General features: G+C 38.2%; 1 protein-coding gene across 1 annotated transcript in view; it reads left to right on the top strand.

Moving 5' to 3' along the window:
* Positions 1–15,766, top strand: part of STK3 (serine/threonine kinase 3) — a 303,272-nt gene extending 287,506 nt beyond the window's left edge. Inside the window, exon 11 of the mRNA XM_081258763.1 lies at positions 14,364–15,766. Coding sequence (XP_081114889.1) covers positions 14,364–14,522 — 159 coding nt within the window. The 3' untranslated portion in view covers positions 14,523–15,766. The remainder of the gene's footprint in view (positions 1–14,363) is intronic.
* The last annotated feature ends 248 nt before the right edge of the window (positions 15,767–16,014 follow it).

Raw genomic sequence — 16,014 nt, 5'->3', positions numbered from 1 at the left:
TTCCGTGTCCACCCTAGTAGTGAGTCCGCTCAGAAAGAGGTGTTTGGCTCAAGGGAAGCTCGAGCCAGAAGTCTTGTTGCATCTGAGACAGGTGGCAGCTTGGTTCAGCTCAGTGCTGAAAAGTTCTGGGAACCTTTGGGAGCACGCTCATTTTACAAGGTGGTGTTACAGATTTAATTTTGATGCCATGTTCTCTGTTAAATTAGTTGATAACAAAAACAATTTTTAAAAATTTGACTTGATGCCATTCTCATTTTTTTAAAAAAGACTTTGTGGAAAATTCATTTACTGTAGGCATCTAAGTGTGAAATTTTTAGTTTGCAGTAAACTTTTACTCTAAGCCATTTTGTTTGTAAATGACACTGGCATGTTACTTTCTCGTCTTTATTTTCAGTGATTTATACATATCAGTTGTCCAGTCTAAGATGATGACATAACTCACAAACACCACTGTCTCCTCTCCCCACACCAGAAAGTTGAAAGTTTGAAACATTTACATTTACATTTAAAAGTTGATGCCTCCTTCATAAGATAAATTTAAGCTAATAATTAGCCAATTTTGGGACTTCCCTGGTGGCGCAGTGGTTAAGAAGCCGCCTGCCCAGGCAGGGGACATGGGTTCGAGCCCTGGTCCGGGAAGATCCCACATGCCACGGAGCAGCTAAGCCTGTGCGCCACAACTACTGAGCCTGCGCTCTAGAACCCGTGAGCCACGACTACCGAGGCCAAGCGCCGCAGCTCCTGAAGCCAACTTGCCTAGACCCCATGCTCTGCAGCAAGAGAAGCCACTGCAGTGAGAAGCCCGCACACAATGAAGAGTAGCCCCCACTCGCTGCAACTAGAGAAAGCCCACGTGCAGCAACGAAGACCCAACGCAGCCATAAATAAATAAATAAACATTTAAAAGATAATAATGATTAGCCAATTTTATTTTCACTTAGTCTCATTTTATATTTTCTTTTACTTTAAATTAATAGCACTAATGAACATATTTTAAAACAACTATTAATGAAAGGGTAAGGGCAGAAGCTGTCAGCTTCTTTTATTCACTTGGTGGTTTTGCTTTTAAGTTTGCGCAAGACTGATTGTTATTAAAGTAGGCAGGGGTTTTATTTTTTGACATTTTCATAGGAGCCTTCCTATCCTTTTTTTTCCCCCTATCCTTTTAAATTCCTGAATTTCTTCATGGGTTTTTAATTGAATTTGTACCTTTGTTTGGGAAATTAAAAATACTGTTTCAGTCACAAATCATGCCATTCTAAAATTGATGATTATGTTAAAATGTTTCTTTTTTGGTAAATTTTATTTTCTAAAGCTCATGTGGCAACTAAGGATGAAGCACTATGATCAAAATTTATTGTTGCTCTTTAAGTTTTTAAAAAACTTTTTACCATATTTTGAGTTCATATTGTTTCATAAGTAGCTCTCAGACCATGATTCTTATTCTATGGTGTCTTAAATGAACTACGGATTTAGATGCCTCAAGACTAAAGTATTAGGAATCCTGTTCATTTGTAGGTGCTGCTTCATTGTTTTAAAAAATCATGTAATACAGTCTGAGTTTCATGGTTTGTGGTTTTCAGCTGACCTCTATTTTATTTTAAAACCCTTTCTATAGGTGGGCAAAGTAAATTTTGCATCTTTATGGTATGAAGATAGACATCATTTAAATTGTCAGGATAAGTATTGTGGTATCACTGCAGCAGAACATTGTATAAATGGTTGTATGCACTCAGGGATATTAGCAAGAATTATGTCCTCCCAGAGGACTTCATTCCATGCATGTTTGCCAAAGGAGTAAACTATGGTATTTATCATCATTTTGAAGAATTTTTTGACAAGCCATTTTTCTAAGAGAAGAATGAGTTGAGATCAAAATTAAATATATTACCAGACACGCAGAATAAACATGTAATGGAGCATGGGCCTATCCTATAGTGAAATAAATGAAATATGCTGGGTAATATCTCTGGTTTTCCCAGATACTCTTTTTGCTTTTCTTCAGTTGCAAGTGCACCTACTTGATCCCACACACACTTTTTTCTTCTCTTAGAGTTAACAGATACGTACCACAACGTTGAAAGGGACTTTTGCTATTGCCACACACGAGCGCTGTTGTCCACAACGGAAAACAGCAGGCGCTAAGTATCCCATATTCTAAAGAGGGCCACCAATGGTTGAGACCAGGCACCTCCCTGCAGGGTTTGCTAAGAGCCCCACCATTTTTCATTCATTCAGTATATATTTATTAGGCACCTTCTATGTTCCAGGCAGTGTTCTAGGCACTGGGGATACAGCTGTTTGCAGAAGTTCCTATCCTACTGTAATTCACAATCTGGCGGTCTAGTGGAATGGGAAGAAGGTAGCTCTCTTCTTGCTTAGATTAAAGGTGGAGGTGGGGGCACTTCCAGAGAGCCATTCATAGTGATCGGTGTCCCTACAGGAAAAGCAGACTGGCCTCTGGTGTCCCAGCCAGTTGCTTGCTAAGCTGGTTGAACCTGCAGACCCACTGATGTGCCTGCCACTAGAGCCGAGTTCAGTGAGCAAGTTCCCGGGAGTCTGGAGGGTCTATTAACATAGATGTCTGCTTCTCTCCCAAAGACTTCTGTTGGCAGAGCCAAGGCCTGCAGAATTACTAGGGACCACGGTGTAGTGTTCTAGGAAAGAAGAGACTAGGAGACCTCTCCCCTTCCTTAGGTCCTGGTGGCCCCTGGAGAGTGTAGAAAAGAACCTCTGCAATCTCTGTGGCTCTAAAAAAGGTGATCAGAAGTCAGAATGCTACTGAGGGGGTTTCCAGGCCAGAGGAGACAATACCCCACCCAGGGAGCTGCCTCTCCTCAAGAGGGGTGAGCACCAGGGTAACACCGACCACCACATCAGAAATCCATACACACCCCTCTGCCCTCCAACACCAGGAATCAAGTCAGAGCAGGACCAGGGAAATGTCTCCCCAGCTGACAAGCAACCATTTATGTCAGAAGATCCTTCCCTCTTTCCCAGCTCCTAACACCAGAGAAGTAGTAGACCTTGAGATTGAAAAGAGGGGGGAGAGAAAGTTCTGGGTGCAGATAACATCCCTTCCTGCCAGTCTCTTGGTCTTTCTGTGCAAGCCCGTACTGAGGGGAGGGATGAGATTTATATTTAATATGAGATTGAAGTTTGTAATTGGTCTGGACTTTCAATAATGAAAAGCGACCTGGGGACTTCCCTGGTGGTGCAGTGGTTAAGAATCCGCCTGCCAATGCAGGGGACACAGGTTCAAGCCCTGGTCCGTGAAGATTCCACATGCCACGGAGCAACTAAGCCCATGTGTCACAACTACTGAGCCCTTGTGCCACAACTACTGAGCCTGCAAAGCCACAGCTACTGAAGCCCATGTGCCTAGAGCCCGTGCTCCGCAACAAGAGAAGCCACTGCAATGAGCAGCCTGCGCACCACAGCGAAGAGTAGCCCCCGCTCGCAGCAACTGGAGAAAGCCCGCGCACAGCAACGAAGACCCAACACAGCCAAAAATAAACAAATAAAATAAATTTTAAAATAAATAAATAAATAAACTAAGAGCAATTCAGTGAAAAAAAATTTTTTTTCAAAGTGTTAATCAGAATCACCGAGATAAGGAATCAAAGCTAATAGAGCTTTTTCATCTGCCCCTTAATTGATCTGGAAAGATTTAATTAGTAGTTGGTTTCGCGTTACTCACATTTTGTTGCTCTGGGCCTAGAATTTTTTAGCTGCTTACAGTATAACAGAGTTATGCATGAATTAAGTTTTTCCTGATATTTTTAGCAGGCAAAACTACTTACTAGAAACTGAAAAACATAAAAGGAATGGGTGTTCAATTGCCATTGAGGAATGCAACTGAAATTTCATCGTTCTTTTTTTTTATACGTGTGGCTCAGATTTCTGTAGGACAAGATAACTATAGTAATGCCCATCAGCTTGTAGCTCATTGCTGGATCCAAGCAAAATAACACATCAAACCAACTATGGGACAGTCTGAACGGACACAGGCAGTCTTGCTTCTGTGTCAAGTGGACGTCATGTTAGTTTTGTCACGGCATATCTCTTTTTATTGATAAAATTATGGCATCTATCCCAAAGGACTATGCAGAAATGTGTTTATATTTCTAGAGAGCTGATTAAATAGAAAAACGCTTAATAAACATATACATACTTATCTCATAATACCAATTATAGCTAAAATACATTAATATATTTTAAGTAAAATACTCCACGAGGTACAATCTGGGAGGAAAGGTGGGATTTTTTAAATGTTTCCCTATTTTTAATCTATAAATAATCTGTTAAAAAAAACTTTTATTTGATAATTGGCCTTTGAAGTGCTTTTGTAGTTCTTGGGAGACCTAAGAAATTGTTCTCACTAGACTCCGATCCGAACTTATGTGGGTAGATTTGATGTTGTCTTTGAGTGCCTGCGTAAGCACCGCCAGCTATCGGACCTAGGATGGGTCACTTGGCCTCTGAGTGTCCTCACCTATAAAATGGAGTTGGTAATATCTACCCCGTAAAGTGCTTGTTAGGATTAAATGACTTAATGGCCAGGACCTAGGATAGTGTCTGACCCCTTGTAAGTGATCAATAATTGGCACTTTTCCCGTCTCCTCCATTGATAGCCACAAGAAATGATGTTCTCCCTTTTCTTTGGGAATGAAAAAATCTAAATGTCTTAAATTTACCATAGATGCTCTGAGGTTAAACAGACGCTTAATGCAGTTTCCAGTTACAATCCCAGAATATTTGTAGTCGTTCAGTCATTGGGCCATAGACAGGGGGCTCTCAGCTCAGAACAGGGTTACACGTACAATCTTCCATCCAGATAGGTAAATAGTGTCTATTTGAGGAAGAAGGCTCTGCCAGTAGATTTAATGTTAATGTAGATTTTAAGAACGTGTACCGTGAGGAATTCAGCCTTCCTTCTATAATGTGTCAAAGAGTCCGAAATTATCACTCTCTTCATTAGTTTTTAATGTATATACAGGGTTTCTTTAAGAAAGCTTCAAAGTTCATTGACTTGAGGACTCTTTTATTGTATTCTTCTCAGTGCCAGAAATTAAATCAGGGAATTCCATAATATATTGATGTTTTAATTTTTTTTTTTAACTTTAAGTGCTACCTATTATCCCTGTTGCTTAGCAGAAGGCCCCTTACCTGTTCATAGATACCTAAACTAATCAGTGGACTTGACTGGACTTTTGCTAGTACTTTGGTATGTCTCCCGTCTCATTGTTAGTAAAACGACTATGGCAGCCTCCATGAATAGTGTTCTGTAAAACCAAACCAGATTCTGTTCAACACAGTAAAAAATTGAGCTAAAGTGGAGTATTAGGGGGAAAAGGAGTATGTCGCTCCAGGCCACAAACAACTCAAAACAGTTTGAGGCCTGCACTGGTAAATCTTAAAAACTGCTATAGGCAATTCAGCATCAAAATCGCCGTAGAAAATTACTGTTGTTAGCCATTCTGTTGATAGTTCGTATTGTTCGAATTGGTAGCAGATGGGAAAATGGATGAGTCAGGATACAGTGTTAGCAATCCACAGTTGTTTAATCACAGGCCACTAATACGGTCTGTAGCATCTGTGAGATTCATTTAAACAGTTGCTAGGAAGACTTTGTTTTCCCAGTAAACACAGCAAACCTTATACAAGGGTTTTTTGATTGACTCTTTGACTAAATGTGTTAACATTAACATGTAAGACCATTTGCTTCATTCTGATGGTTATCTCATTTGACAGACTGATTATACCAGCAACTCATAGACCCATTAAGTCTTGAAATGTTATCACATTTAAGCATTTTAAAACTTCATGATCCTGTTTCCTCTATTTTTTGAAATTAAGACTTTTTAAAAAGGCCTCATGTAATTAGGACTATTTTTTTTTTTTTTTTTTTTTTTTTTTTTTTGCGGTACGCGGGCCTCTCACTGTTGTGGCCTCTCCCGTTGAGGAGCACAGGCTCCGGACGCGCAGGCCCAGCGGCCATGGCTCACGGGCCCAGCCGCTCCGTGGCATGTGGGATCTTCCCGGACCGGGGCATGAATCCGCATCCCCTGCATCAGCAGGTGGACCCTCAACCAGTGCGCCACCAGGGAAGCCCAATTAGGACTATTTTTGACAAAACAAAATAATGTAGAAATCTGAATGTTCTCCCCCTATAGCTTTTAAGATGAAATTGTTTTGGAAAATAATTCCGTCTGACTTAATTTTACTGATAGCTCTTCCTGATCTAGTCATAAGAATGTTTGCTCTTCTTGGCCATTTGAAATGACAGATAATCAGGGGGCAAGACATATTAATAAAAGCAGAGAATAAAATCAATTTCCATAAAAGGGTTTAAATGGAGATTGCATATATTGAATCATATGAACCTGAGAGAAACACATTTTGAGATCTGGGATTATTAAAAGTCACTGCACATGACTAAGTCATCTGTTTAGCAGAAACATGAACGATAAAGTTGGGTTGAGTTAAGCCTCACAGAATCTCACTGCAAAAGAGAACCTTAGAGATGATCTAGTCTAACTTCCCTATTTTAGGTGAGGAAATGAGAGCTAGCTTGCTCTAAGTTACACTCCTGGTTAATGGCAGAGACATGACCCGACCCTTAGGTCAACGCTGTTTTTTATTATACCAAGTCTGATATTCTTAATCTAGCACGGCCAGAGAGTTCAACAAGTTAAGTCACCACAGATCTGGAGGTGTGCTGCTAATAATAATTAGCAGCTTTTCAATGCTTCTCATAGAGTTCAGAAATAATTCTAAGTATTAAAAGTTTGAACTGTCAGAATTATCTATGGGTTGATTTAATCTTGTTTTCTATCTTAACTTCTCACATTACAGAGTTACTTATGCTGCTGTTTTATGTAAGAGCTAGTAAGTGAGTTTTTAATCTGAATACCTATCTTGGGTTTTCTTTTTTTAAGGGATACTGAAAAATATAATGTTTTTGGATCTTGATCTGTAAACTTCTTACCTCCTGGATTAAAATGTGATAATCTAGGACTGTTATTAACAAAATGAGCTGCTTATTCAATCTGTCACTCATACACCAAACTGTACTAATTTTCAAACAAAATGTTGACTCCCATTAAAAAGTAGTTTTGACTTTTTCATTTAACTTATAAACAAGTATCCATCCACTCATCTATCTAATTATTATTCTTTAAAAATTTTGGGTTTTTCTTAGATTCTTTAACTTATTTTAAACTTTTTATAAGAGCTGAGAGATACTAGTTTACTGGCCTGAAGCTTAAAGAAGATAGCCATTCTATCTTTTGCTGAACTTCTGCAGTTTATTTCATTTTAAAAGACTGCTGTAGGGCTTCCCTGGTGGCGCAGTGGTTGAGGGTCCTCCTGCCGATGTGGGGGACACAGGTTCGTGCCCCGGTCCGGGAGGATCCCACGTGCTGCGGAGCGGCTGGGCCCGTGAGCCATGGCCGCTGAGCCTGTGCATCCGGAGCCTGTGCTCCACGGCGGGAGAGGCCGCGGCAGTGGGGGGCCCACGTACCGCAAAAAAAAGACTGCTGTATAGAAATGTCAAATGCGGTATTTTCTATTCACTGTGGACTTCATAGCTGAATACCTAAAAACCATTTTCCCTTTCAGTTCAGGTTGAAGACCGAAGAAGTTTCTCAGCAGCACTCCCCCAAATCTGTGGTGACTTAACTTGTTGAACTCTCTGGCCGTGCTAGATTAAGAATATCAGACTTGGTATAATAAAAAACAGCGTTGACCTAAGGGTCGGGTCATGTCTCTGCCATTAACCAGGAGTGTAACTTAGAGCAAGCTAGCTCTCATTTCCTCACCTAAAATAGGGAAGTTAGACTAGATCATCTCTAAGGTTCTCTTTTGCAGTGAGATTCTGTGAGGCTTAACTCAACCCAACTTTATCGTTCATGTTTCTGCTAAACAGATGACTTAGTCATGTGCAGTGACTTTTAATAATCCCAGATCTCAAAATGTGTTTCTCTCAGGTTCATATGATTCAATATATGCAATCTCCGTTTAAACCCTTTTGTGGAAATTGATTTTATTCTCTGCTTTTATTAATATGTCTTGCCCCCTGATATCTGTCATTTCACATGGCCAAGAAGAGCAAACTATGAATAGAAAAAAAAGTTTCTCAAGTAATGAAACAATATTGTTCTAAAACTCATCTCTTTTTCTGTGACTCTGTTCTTGAAGCAGCTGTGGGCTCTGTCTCTGCATTCGAGTTTTTCCTCTTACTTCATGGCAGCTTATTTGGTCACTTAGCCAAGTCATGTGTCCTCAATGTTTGTAAAGGTTGTCAAACTACAATATTCTTTAACTGTGTTAAGGCCTGAAGATTTAAGAATCATTGTTAGTTGTGCAAGTTATATTTTGTCATTAAGTTCAAAACTAAATTTTGTTAAATAGAATTAGCCTATAACATATAAAAGTCATTTCCAGATGAGTTATTCATTCTTGTACGTTTTTCATATACAGTAAGAACCACAATGTATGCACGTTCTAAAATTCTTTTATTTATTTGACTTGACTTACCAAATTCTAAACTCTGACAAATGTAGAACAAAGACTTGATACTCCAACACTAGTTTACTCTGCATTTATTTTGGAATTAGTCAACTGGCATATAGTTATGGTAATACAACTACTTTGTATTCCATGTAGAAAGATGGTTCATAACTAACATTTCTTTCCTGTGTATAAAAAAATGTAAATTCAAGTTGATTTGCCACAAGCTCTATTAATCCATAAATGTAATTCTGAAGAGATTTCCATCTTCCTCCTTATAAATATTTTCAAGAAACTTGATTTAGTGAAGGAAATTTTCATCACAGTAATACTGACTTTAGTTCAGGAAGCTCAACTTTTTCTTCTGATATTATGCTTATTAGCCCTCAGAATTGTTTTAATTTGATTAGTGTTTTAAAAGGGTGATAGTGGATTATATGGTACTGTAGGGTCATTTTTATCATTATGAGTCTGTATAAATTGTTATCTCGTTTGCGCATCATTTTATTACCAAGGCATTGAGCATACTGTTTTCCAAGAGATTGAAAAAGCTGCTTCTGCCACGTTTCCCACCCCAAACCATTTTTATGCCTGTGGGAGGCTTGATAGCTACAGAAACACAGAGTGCTAAATACGATATTAGGCCTTAACTAGAAGTCAAAACTCAACCAGAAATTCATATCTATAAATCATACCCATTTTTATAAGAAGTGAAAATTTTTACCAGTTAACCTCACTTTTTTTTAGTCTAGATGACACCATAATCTAGAGTTACTTAGGAATATATGGATATTTCTGTTCTGTTAACAAAATAAGAAAAGCCTCTGACCACAGATGTTAAGGTTTGGGGATTATTTTCTGTTGGATATCATAGGCAGATTTTAAGATCAGGGAGAAAATCTTCTTTTCCTGGATAATCTTATCCTCATCAAGAGCTTCAGTTATAAACTAAATGCTGATGATTCCCTAAGTCTTGTGTCTTCAGCTTGAATCTTTCTCCTGAGGTCCAAAACCCCAAATTATAATCCATATCTGATATCTCCACCTTGATGCCATTAACCCCCCTACCTTATTAATGGTATCAGTCTCTACCCCATGACCCCAGCTTGAAGCCGGAATCATCCTTAACCCTTCCTTCTCTCTGGCCCTTCATAATCAGTCAGTGAACAAAGAAAGCCCTATCAATTGTATTGATATTTTCAAGACTCTCCAATCCCTCTCTTCTTCTCAGTCTCCATTTGCATTTTCCTGGTTCAAGACTCATCCTCTCAGTAGACTGTTGAACCTGCTAACAGGTCTTCCTGCCTCCATTTTCCCCCCATGGCAATTCATTTTCTCTACCTGCTATTGGAGATATTTTCTAAAGCTCGTTCATATATGATCATGTTTTGAGCACCAATTATGCTCAAAATATCAAAAAATCAAGCATTTCTTTCTTGTCTACAGAAAGTTTGTAGCAACACACTTAAGGCCCTTAAGTCATCTGGCCTCTCCTCTCTTTCCTCTCCTAATCCCCTCCCCCATGGATCCTTCCTACATCCCAGCAGTCAGCTGACATCTTGAAAGATGCCAGGCATTTGTGTGCCTTATATGTCTCTGCTCACGTTGTTACCCTTCTCCCCTGTCCTGTTTCCCAACTTCTCAGCTTTCTCCTCCACTAGCGAGTTAGCTGTGCATGGACCTGTCTTGCCAGCTAGATTGCAAGCTCTTTGTGGGGTAGTGTTCTGTTCATCTCTGCATCTACAGTGCTTGGTCCGTAGAAAATATCAATAAATGTTTTAATAAGTGAATCCTCTGAAGTTCTCGGATGGCCCACCAGAAAACATAACTATGTATGTATGTCATGTAGAAGTCAGATTTCCTGTAACCTCGACCTTATACAGCCACAAATATGAAGTTAAATTTTAAACACACACACACACACACACACACACACACACACAAAACAGGTATAACAAGCTTCAGCACTAAAGCCATGCCCTGTCTTTCCTAAAACAGCCTCAAGCTTTCACTCAGAAGCTGTTTATTCTTATTTAGTATAATGCCTTATAGGATTGTTGAATTGCCCTTCTGGTTTGCAATAAGTGAACAGACTTGGAGTAGAGAGAGAAGGATATCCACTCAATGATGGCAAAGAAAGGAGCTCATAGCTTTCCCTCAAATGAAGATAAAAAGCCAAAAAGAAGAGAGGAAATTAATACATGGTATAGATTAGTCATAGATATTAATAATGATGATTCATCATAAAGAAAGGTGGTTTTAGGTCCTGTATCCTCTGCTTTAGAAGGCAGCATAATCTGTAAAATACTTTATAAAGATTTTCTGTTAAAAATGGTTGAAACAGTTTTATCACTTACAGAACTAAGATTTAGATACTTCATGAATTTACTTATATGGAACACCTAATTCCCTAACAATACCAGCTAATGGTTCTCTAGTATCACAGACCTGTTTTTCACAAATTCTACATATTGATAATATAAAAGTCTATTAGAGAAGAAAAACTTTTTCTTCTAAGTAGCTTCTTTCTTTGAATTCGGTCCATTCCTTTGGTATAATATTTATAAACTATTGGCAATTTGCCCCAGTAAGATAGTATAAGATATTTATAAGATATTTAGTACAAAAGTTGTTTGCTTTGTATGATGTTATGTCTCCTAATTATAGTGTAACCCATTCCTTTGAGTCATTTATTCTGTATTCCTGTTTATCTACCCACCTTTGTGTCTTCATATTTAGCAGTATAGTTTAATAGTTTCTAGGTATGTGTACAAGCTCTAAAGTTTAAATATTTTTGGAATACCTGGGGTAGACATGAAACCCATGCATAAAAAATCAATTATAAAATAGTCCATGAGTCTAGAATCAAATACTAAATGGTGGTCTTTAAATTTTGAATGTTATATAGAAATTCAGAGATAAGAAAGATAACATAGGCTAAAATAGAGACAAAGTGGAATTGGATCTTATGTAGACAGCACTCAGCCTTGTCTTTCTCCGGGAAACGTGGCTGTGTGTGGTCTCTATTGGCCCTTCATCTCACTATCACAGAAAGTTTCAAGATTCCCTGTTAGCTTATTCTTTATCCCCACAGTGATTTGAACAGTAGTAATCAAATAACAGATTAATACTTACATTAAAAATTAATTACAGAAAAAAAATTAATTACAGGTCTTCCCTGGTGGCTCAGTGGTTAAGAATCTGCCTGCCAATGCAGGGCACATGGGTTCGAGCCCTGATCCGGGAAGATCCCACATGCCGCGGAGCAACTAAGCCCGTGCGCCACAACTACTGAGCCTGCGCTCTAGAGCCCACGAGCCACAACTACTGAGCCCAAGTGCCACAACTACTGAAGCCCCTGCCCCTAGAGCCCGTGCTCTGCAACAAGAGAAGCCACCGCAATGAGAAGCCCGCACACCACAGTGAAGAGTAGCCCCCGCTCGCCGCAAACTAGAGAAAGCCCGTGTGCAGCAACGAAGACCCAACACACCCAAAAATAAATAAATAAATAAATTTATTTTTTTAAAAAAATTAATTACAGCAGAAACTAACACACCATTGTAAAGCAATTATACTCCAATAAAGATGTTAAAAAAAATAATGAAGTATGTAATGATATACTATGCTTTCTATATACATGTATATAATAGTATATAATATAATAGGCTAGGGTTTTCTTTTTTTTTAATGATGTTTGACTAAAAAATAACAGGACATATTTTAGATATATACCAGAACTCCTTATACACCAAAGCAAGTGGTAGTCACCTTCAGAGTCATCATCCTGGGAGCCGATGCATTCTCTCCCATAACACTGTCATTCTTATATTCTTGGAACTCCTCTTTTGCATTTCTTGTCTCTGACTCATTCTTTTCATGTCCTCAGTGGTGACAAACCTTTTTCAGTTGAGAATGGATTTGATTTTGGGAACCAAGTGTCACTTAGGGCCAGGTATGATGAGTAAGGTGGAGGATCAAGCTGAAAAATGCTATTTTTGGTTAAGATTGACATGTGACTGTAAAGTAATGAGAGTGTTTTCTGGCTTGGCTTATAAAGTAACCAAAGACAGTTCTCTTCTGAAAACAAAATACAAGCTGCAAGTTTTATCATATTAAAACCGAATCTGGATTACTCTCATGTAATTTCCTGCTCCAGAGCTGATCATGGCTCCCTGAAGTCCAGACCTGGCTTTGGCTGGCTTCCAGGACCCCACCAGCTCCTAGTTTTCTGTCTAGTTTTCTGTCCTTATTAGTTCTTCCTCCTCAGCACAGCAGGGCCTCCTCCCAGGGCCCTGCTCACTGCCCTGAGGTATCCCCTTTTCCAAGGACCAGCACAGTCCCTGCTCCCTAAAGGGAATCATGTCTCCATTAAATTTATAGCAAGGCTCCTCTCTTTTTTGTTGGGAATCTGCTTTAAAAAAAAACAAAAAACAGTGGATGCTTTTCCCAGGAAAATGTACACATGGACATGCAGAATTTTTCACATGAGAAGCTTAGTCACAGAAGTGAGTTAAGAACCTGTCACTATAATCTGTACCACATACAATAGGGCTTAATTGTATAGGGTCTGGCATAAGTCCCTAAATATTTATAGTTGCTAATCTTACCCTTCAAGCTAATTTATAAGTTTCTAAGGCAAGGAAATAGTTTAGTACTTCTATGCTTCCCTTACAATACCTACCAAGATGCTGAGTGTGTAAGAGCAAATAGTAGATCATTTTGCTTTCACAGACTTTTTAAAAATCATCTGTCTGCCACCATTGCTTTAATAGTTTCTGAAGGAGACAGAGTGTTAGATTTTTTTAAATGTTAATAAGATAAAAAGCCCAAGTGTTAGGTTATATATTTCAGGGCATCCTATAGGCCCTGAGGCAATAACCCTAAAATGTTTCTCAGGAGATAATCCATATCTTGCTGTTTTGACATGTAAATAAATACAGTAAAGCTCAGGATGCCACAGACCCTGTTACGTAGAACAGATTTTATCCCCCATTCACACAGGACATGAGGCCTCTCTTCTGCTGTTACACAGAAAACCAGTAACGGATGTGCCAGTGTTGCCCCCAGAAGCTAGCATAATCAAACTAAATCATTGTAGTCAAACTGTATCATTTAGTCAAATCATATCATTACTGTCAAACTATAACATATACAGTGAACACGTGACAGGTATTTCATTTTCAAATTGGCCAAGCCCATGTCAGAACTTACACAGCACTGTTTGTATCAGGTTTGGGATATTTTGAATCAGAAATTAAAATCCCTGTCTTACCAAAATGCTTGGGGTAAAAGTATTCTAGATAATTTAATTTTCTGGTTAACCAAGTGCTTAAAATTTAAGGATTCGGTAAAATGCAGAATAGAATGGTTAATTTAACCTGTATTCAATCTTGTCACATTCTTGGGTGATCTCTGCAAGAGTTCATGATTATCGTAGCTCTCCATAGATGGCAAGGGTGTGAGAGAGTAGAGTGAATATATCCGGATCATATCCTGAAAGTCTGTTTGTTGACGACGGTGGATTTGTCTTTCTGCCTTTTTTAAAACAGATACATTTTATTAGCTTATTTTTCTCATTTGTTTTTTCCTAAAAGCAGAGTTTTTTATTGTTTCGTTGCAGATTACTTGAGGTTCTTGCAAGATGTGGCTTCTTAAAAAAAAAAAAAAAAAAAAAAAAAAAAAAGATGTGGCTTCTTGGTTCTTGAGGGAAGGAATTCCTGTTTTAATTGTTGAGCCATATTTCAAAGATGACGTAAAGAGTTGAAATATTCATGCCAAAACTCATTAGACTTTAACCTATTGTAGATAATTTTACTATTTTAATATCTTCTTTTTCTTTCTATATCCAGTTAAAAAATCTAAGTTTAGAAGAACTACAGATGCGGTTAAAAGCGCTGGACCCCATGATGGAACGAGAAATAGAAGAGCTTCGTCAAAGATACACTGCGAAAAGACAACCCATTCTGGATGCAATGGATGCAAAGAAAAGAAGGCAGCAAAACTTTTGAATCTAATTTCTTTTCTGTTTGTTTCTATGACTATTCTGGAGACCAAGAAACCACTAAGAATTGAAGGAATATTATGATTTTTTTTTAATCTCTAAGATTTGTGCTCTATGACCAGGCAACAGTCAAAAACTGATGATGGTACAAACCCAGGTAAATCCCCAAAAGACAGAACTTAATACTGTTTCCACTGTGTTTTCATTCTTAAATGATGGAAACAGCAGAAATGCATTCTTCTCTGCATCTGTCAGCTGCATACTGGCACTAAAACTGTGTTGTAAAATGAAGGCTGTGTTTAGAAACCTTGAAAATCCAAAGCTATTGTTTAATTGTACAGCACAGAAGGGCTTTATGTTACAATATTCTTTATTCTCTTTTAGTAGCCTATTTATTGTATCCCTTTAGGTAAATTTATTTATTTATGCTATTTCACTTTGTTTTGTTTTTTAAGGACAAGATCAGGATAGCTTTCGTGAAGGTAGGGACATATTAATAGATGATAATGTTATACTGTTACATTATAACAGTATACCAAGTTATACTGTAAGCAGGGAGCTATGGGGTTACTTACATTCCTTGATTTCCAGGATAGTTTTCCAATAGAAGCAAAGCAATAATAGCAATAGTACACAAATGGGCCAGACATTTTTTATACTGAAGCAATAATTCCATTTTTACCTTCTGAAATTTTAATTTTTTTATTTTTGATGTTTGGTACAAATAGGACTATATATATTTAGGTCATACAGAGCTATAATGTTTAAAACCAAAGAAATCAGTGGAACCCTTGCACAAAAAAGTATGGTAAATATTTTTAAAGAAATAAATCCTTAAGACAAATGTAATTGTTAATATTGTTTCATGTTTCATGTGTAGGTCTGATAGCTAAACTGTATCAGATTGTAATAAGCTCATCAGATTTATTTTTGTGAGTATGTGCTCAACTGTTACAGACTTTTTTGTTGATTTCACTTATTTCCTGGGAATTGGTAAACATCACGTGCCTGACGATAACAAAATAGCAAAAACATTTGTACTGAACTGTGCAAGCCTTGGGGACTGAAAAAAAAAAGATTAAAACCATTAAAAAGAAACTCATTTCTAAGCTGAACGATCATTTGCATGACTGAACCGGGACCAGTCATTTCCTAAACCACATACGGCCATCTTGACAGCATTTGTTCTTTTGTGTGTTTAATTACTATGTTTAAATCATAAAGACAAATAAATGATACTGTGCCACCCAACACATTTCATCTCTATCTTTTTTTAAAACTGATGACCTGGATTCTGTCTTTTCCAGGCAAGGAAGGTATATTAGTCAGGACAGGCTAGATTATGCAGTGATAACAACTCTGAACCTTCAGTGACTTAACACAACCCAGGTTATTTGTCACTCATGTGCCCTGCTCCTGTCCTTCACACCCAGGGACCCTGCTGACAGAGCCTCCACCATCTGCAACGTTGGTGGTCACCACAGCAAGGGAAGGAGCCC

This window comes from Mesoplodon bidens (genome assembly GCF_964165515.1).
Source record: "Mesoplodon bidens genome assembly, chromosome: 16".
Classification (NCBI taxonomy): Eukaryota; Metazoa; Chordata; class Mammalia; order Artiodactyla; family Ziphiidae; genus Mesoplodon; species Mesoplodon bidens.
The sequence above is the reverse complement of the archived record's forward strand: the minus strand, read 5'-3'. Positions and strand labels throughout refer to the sequence as shown.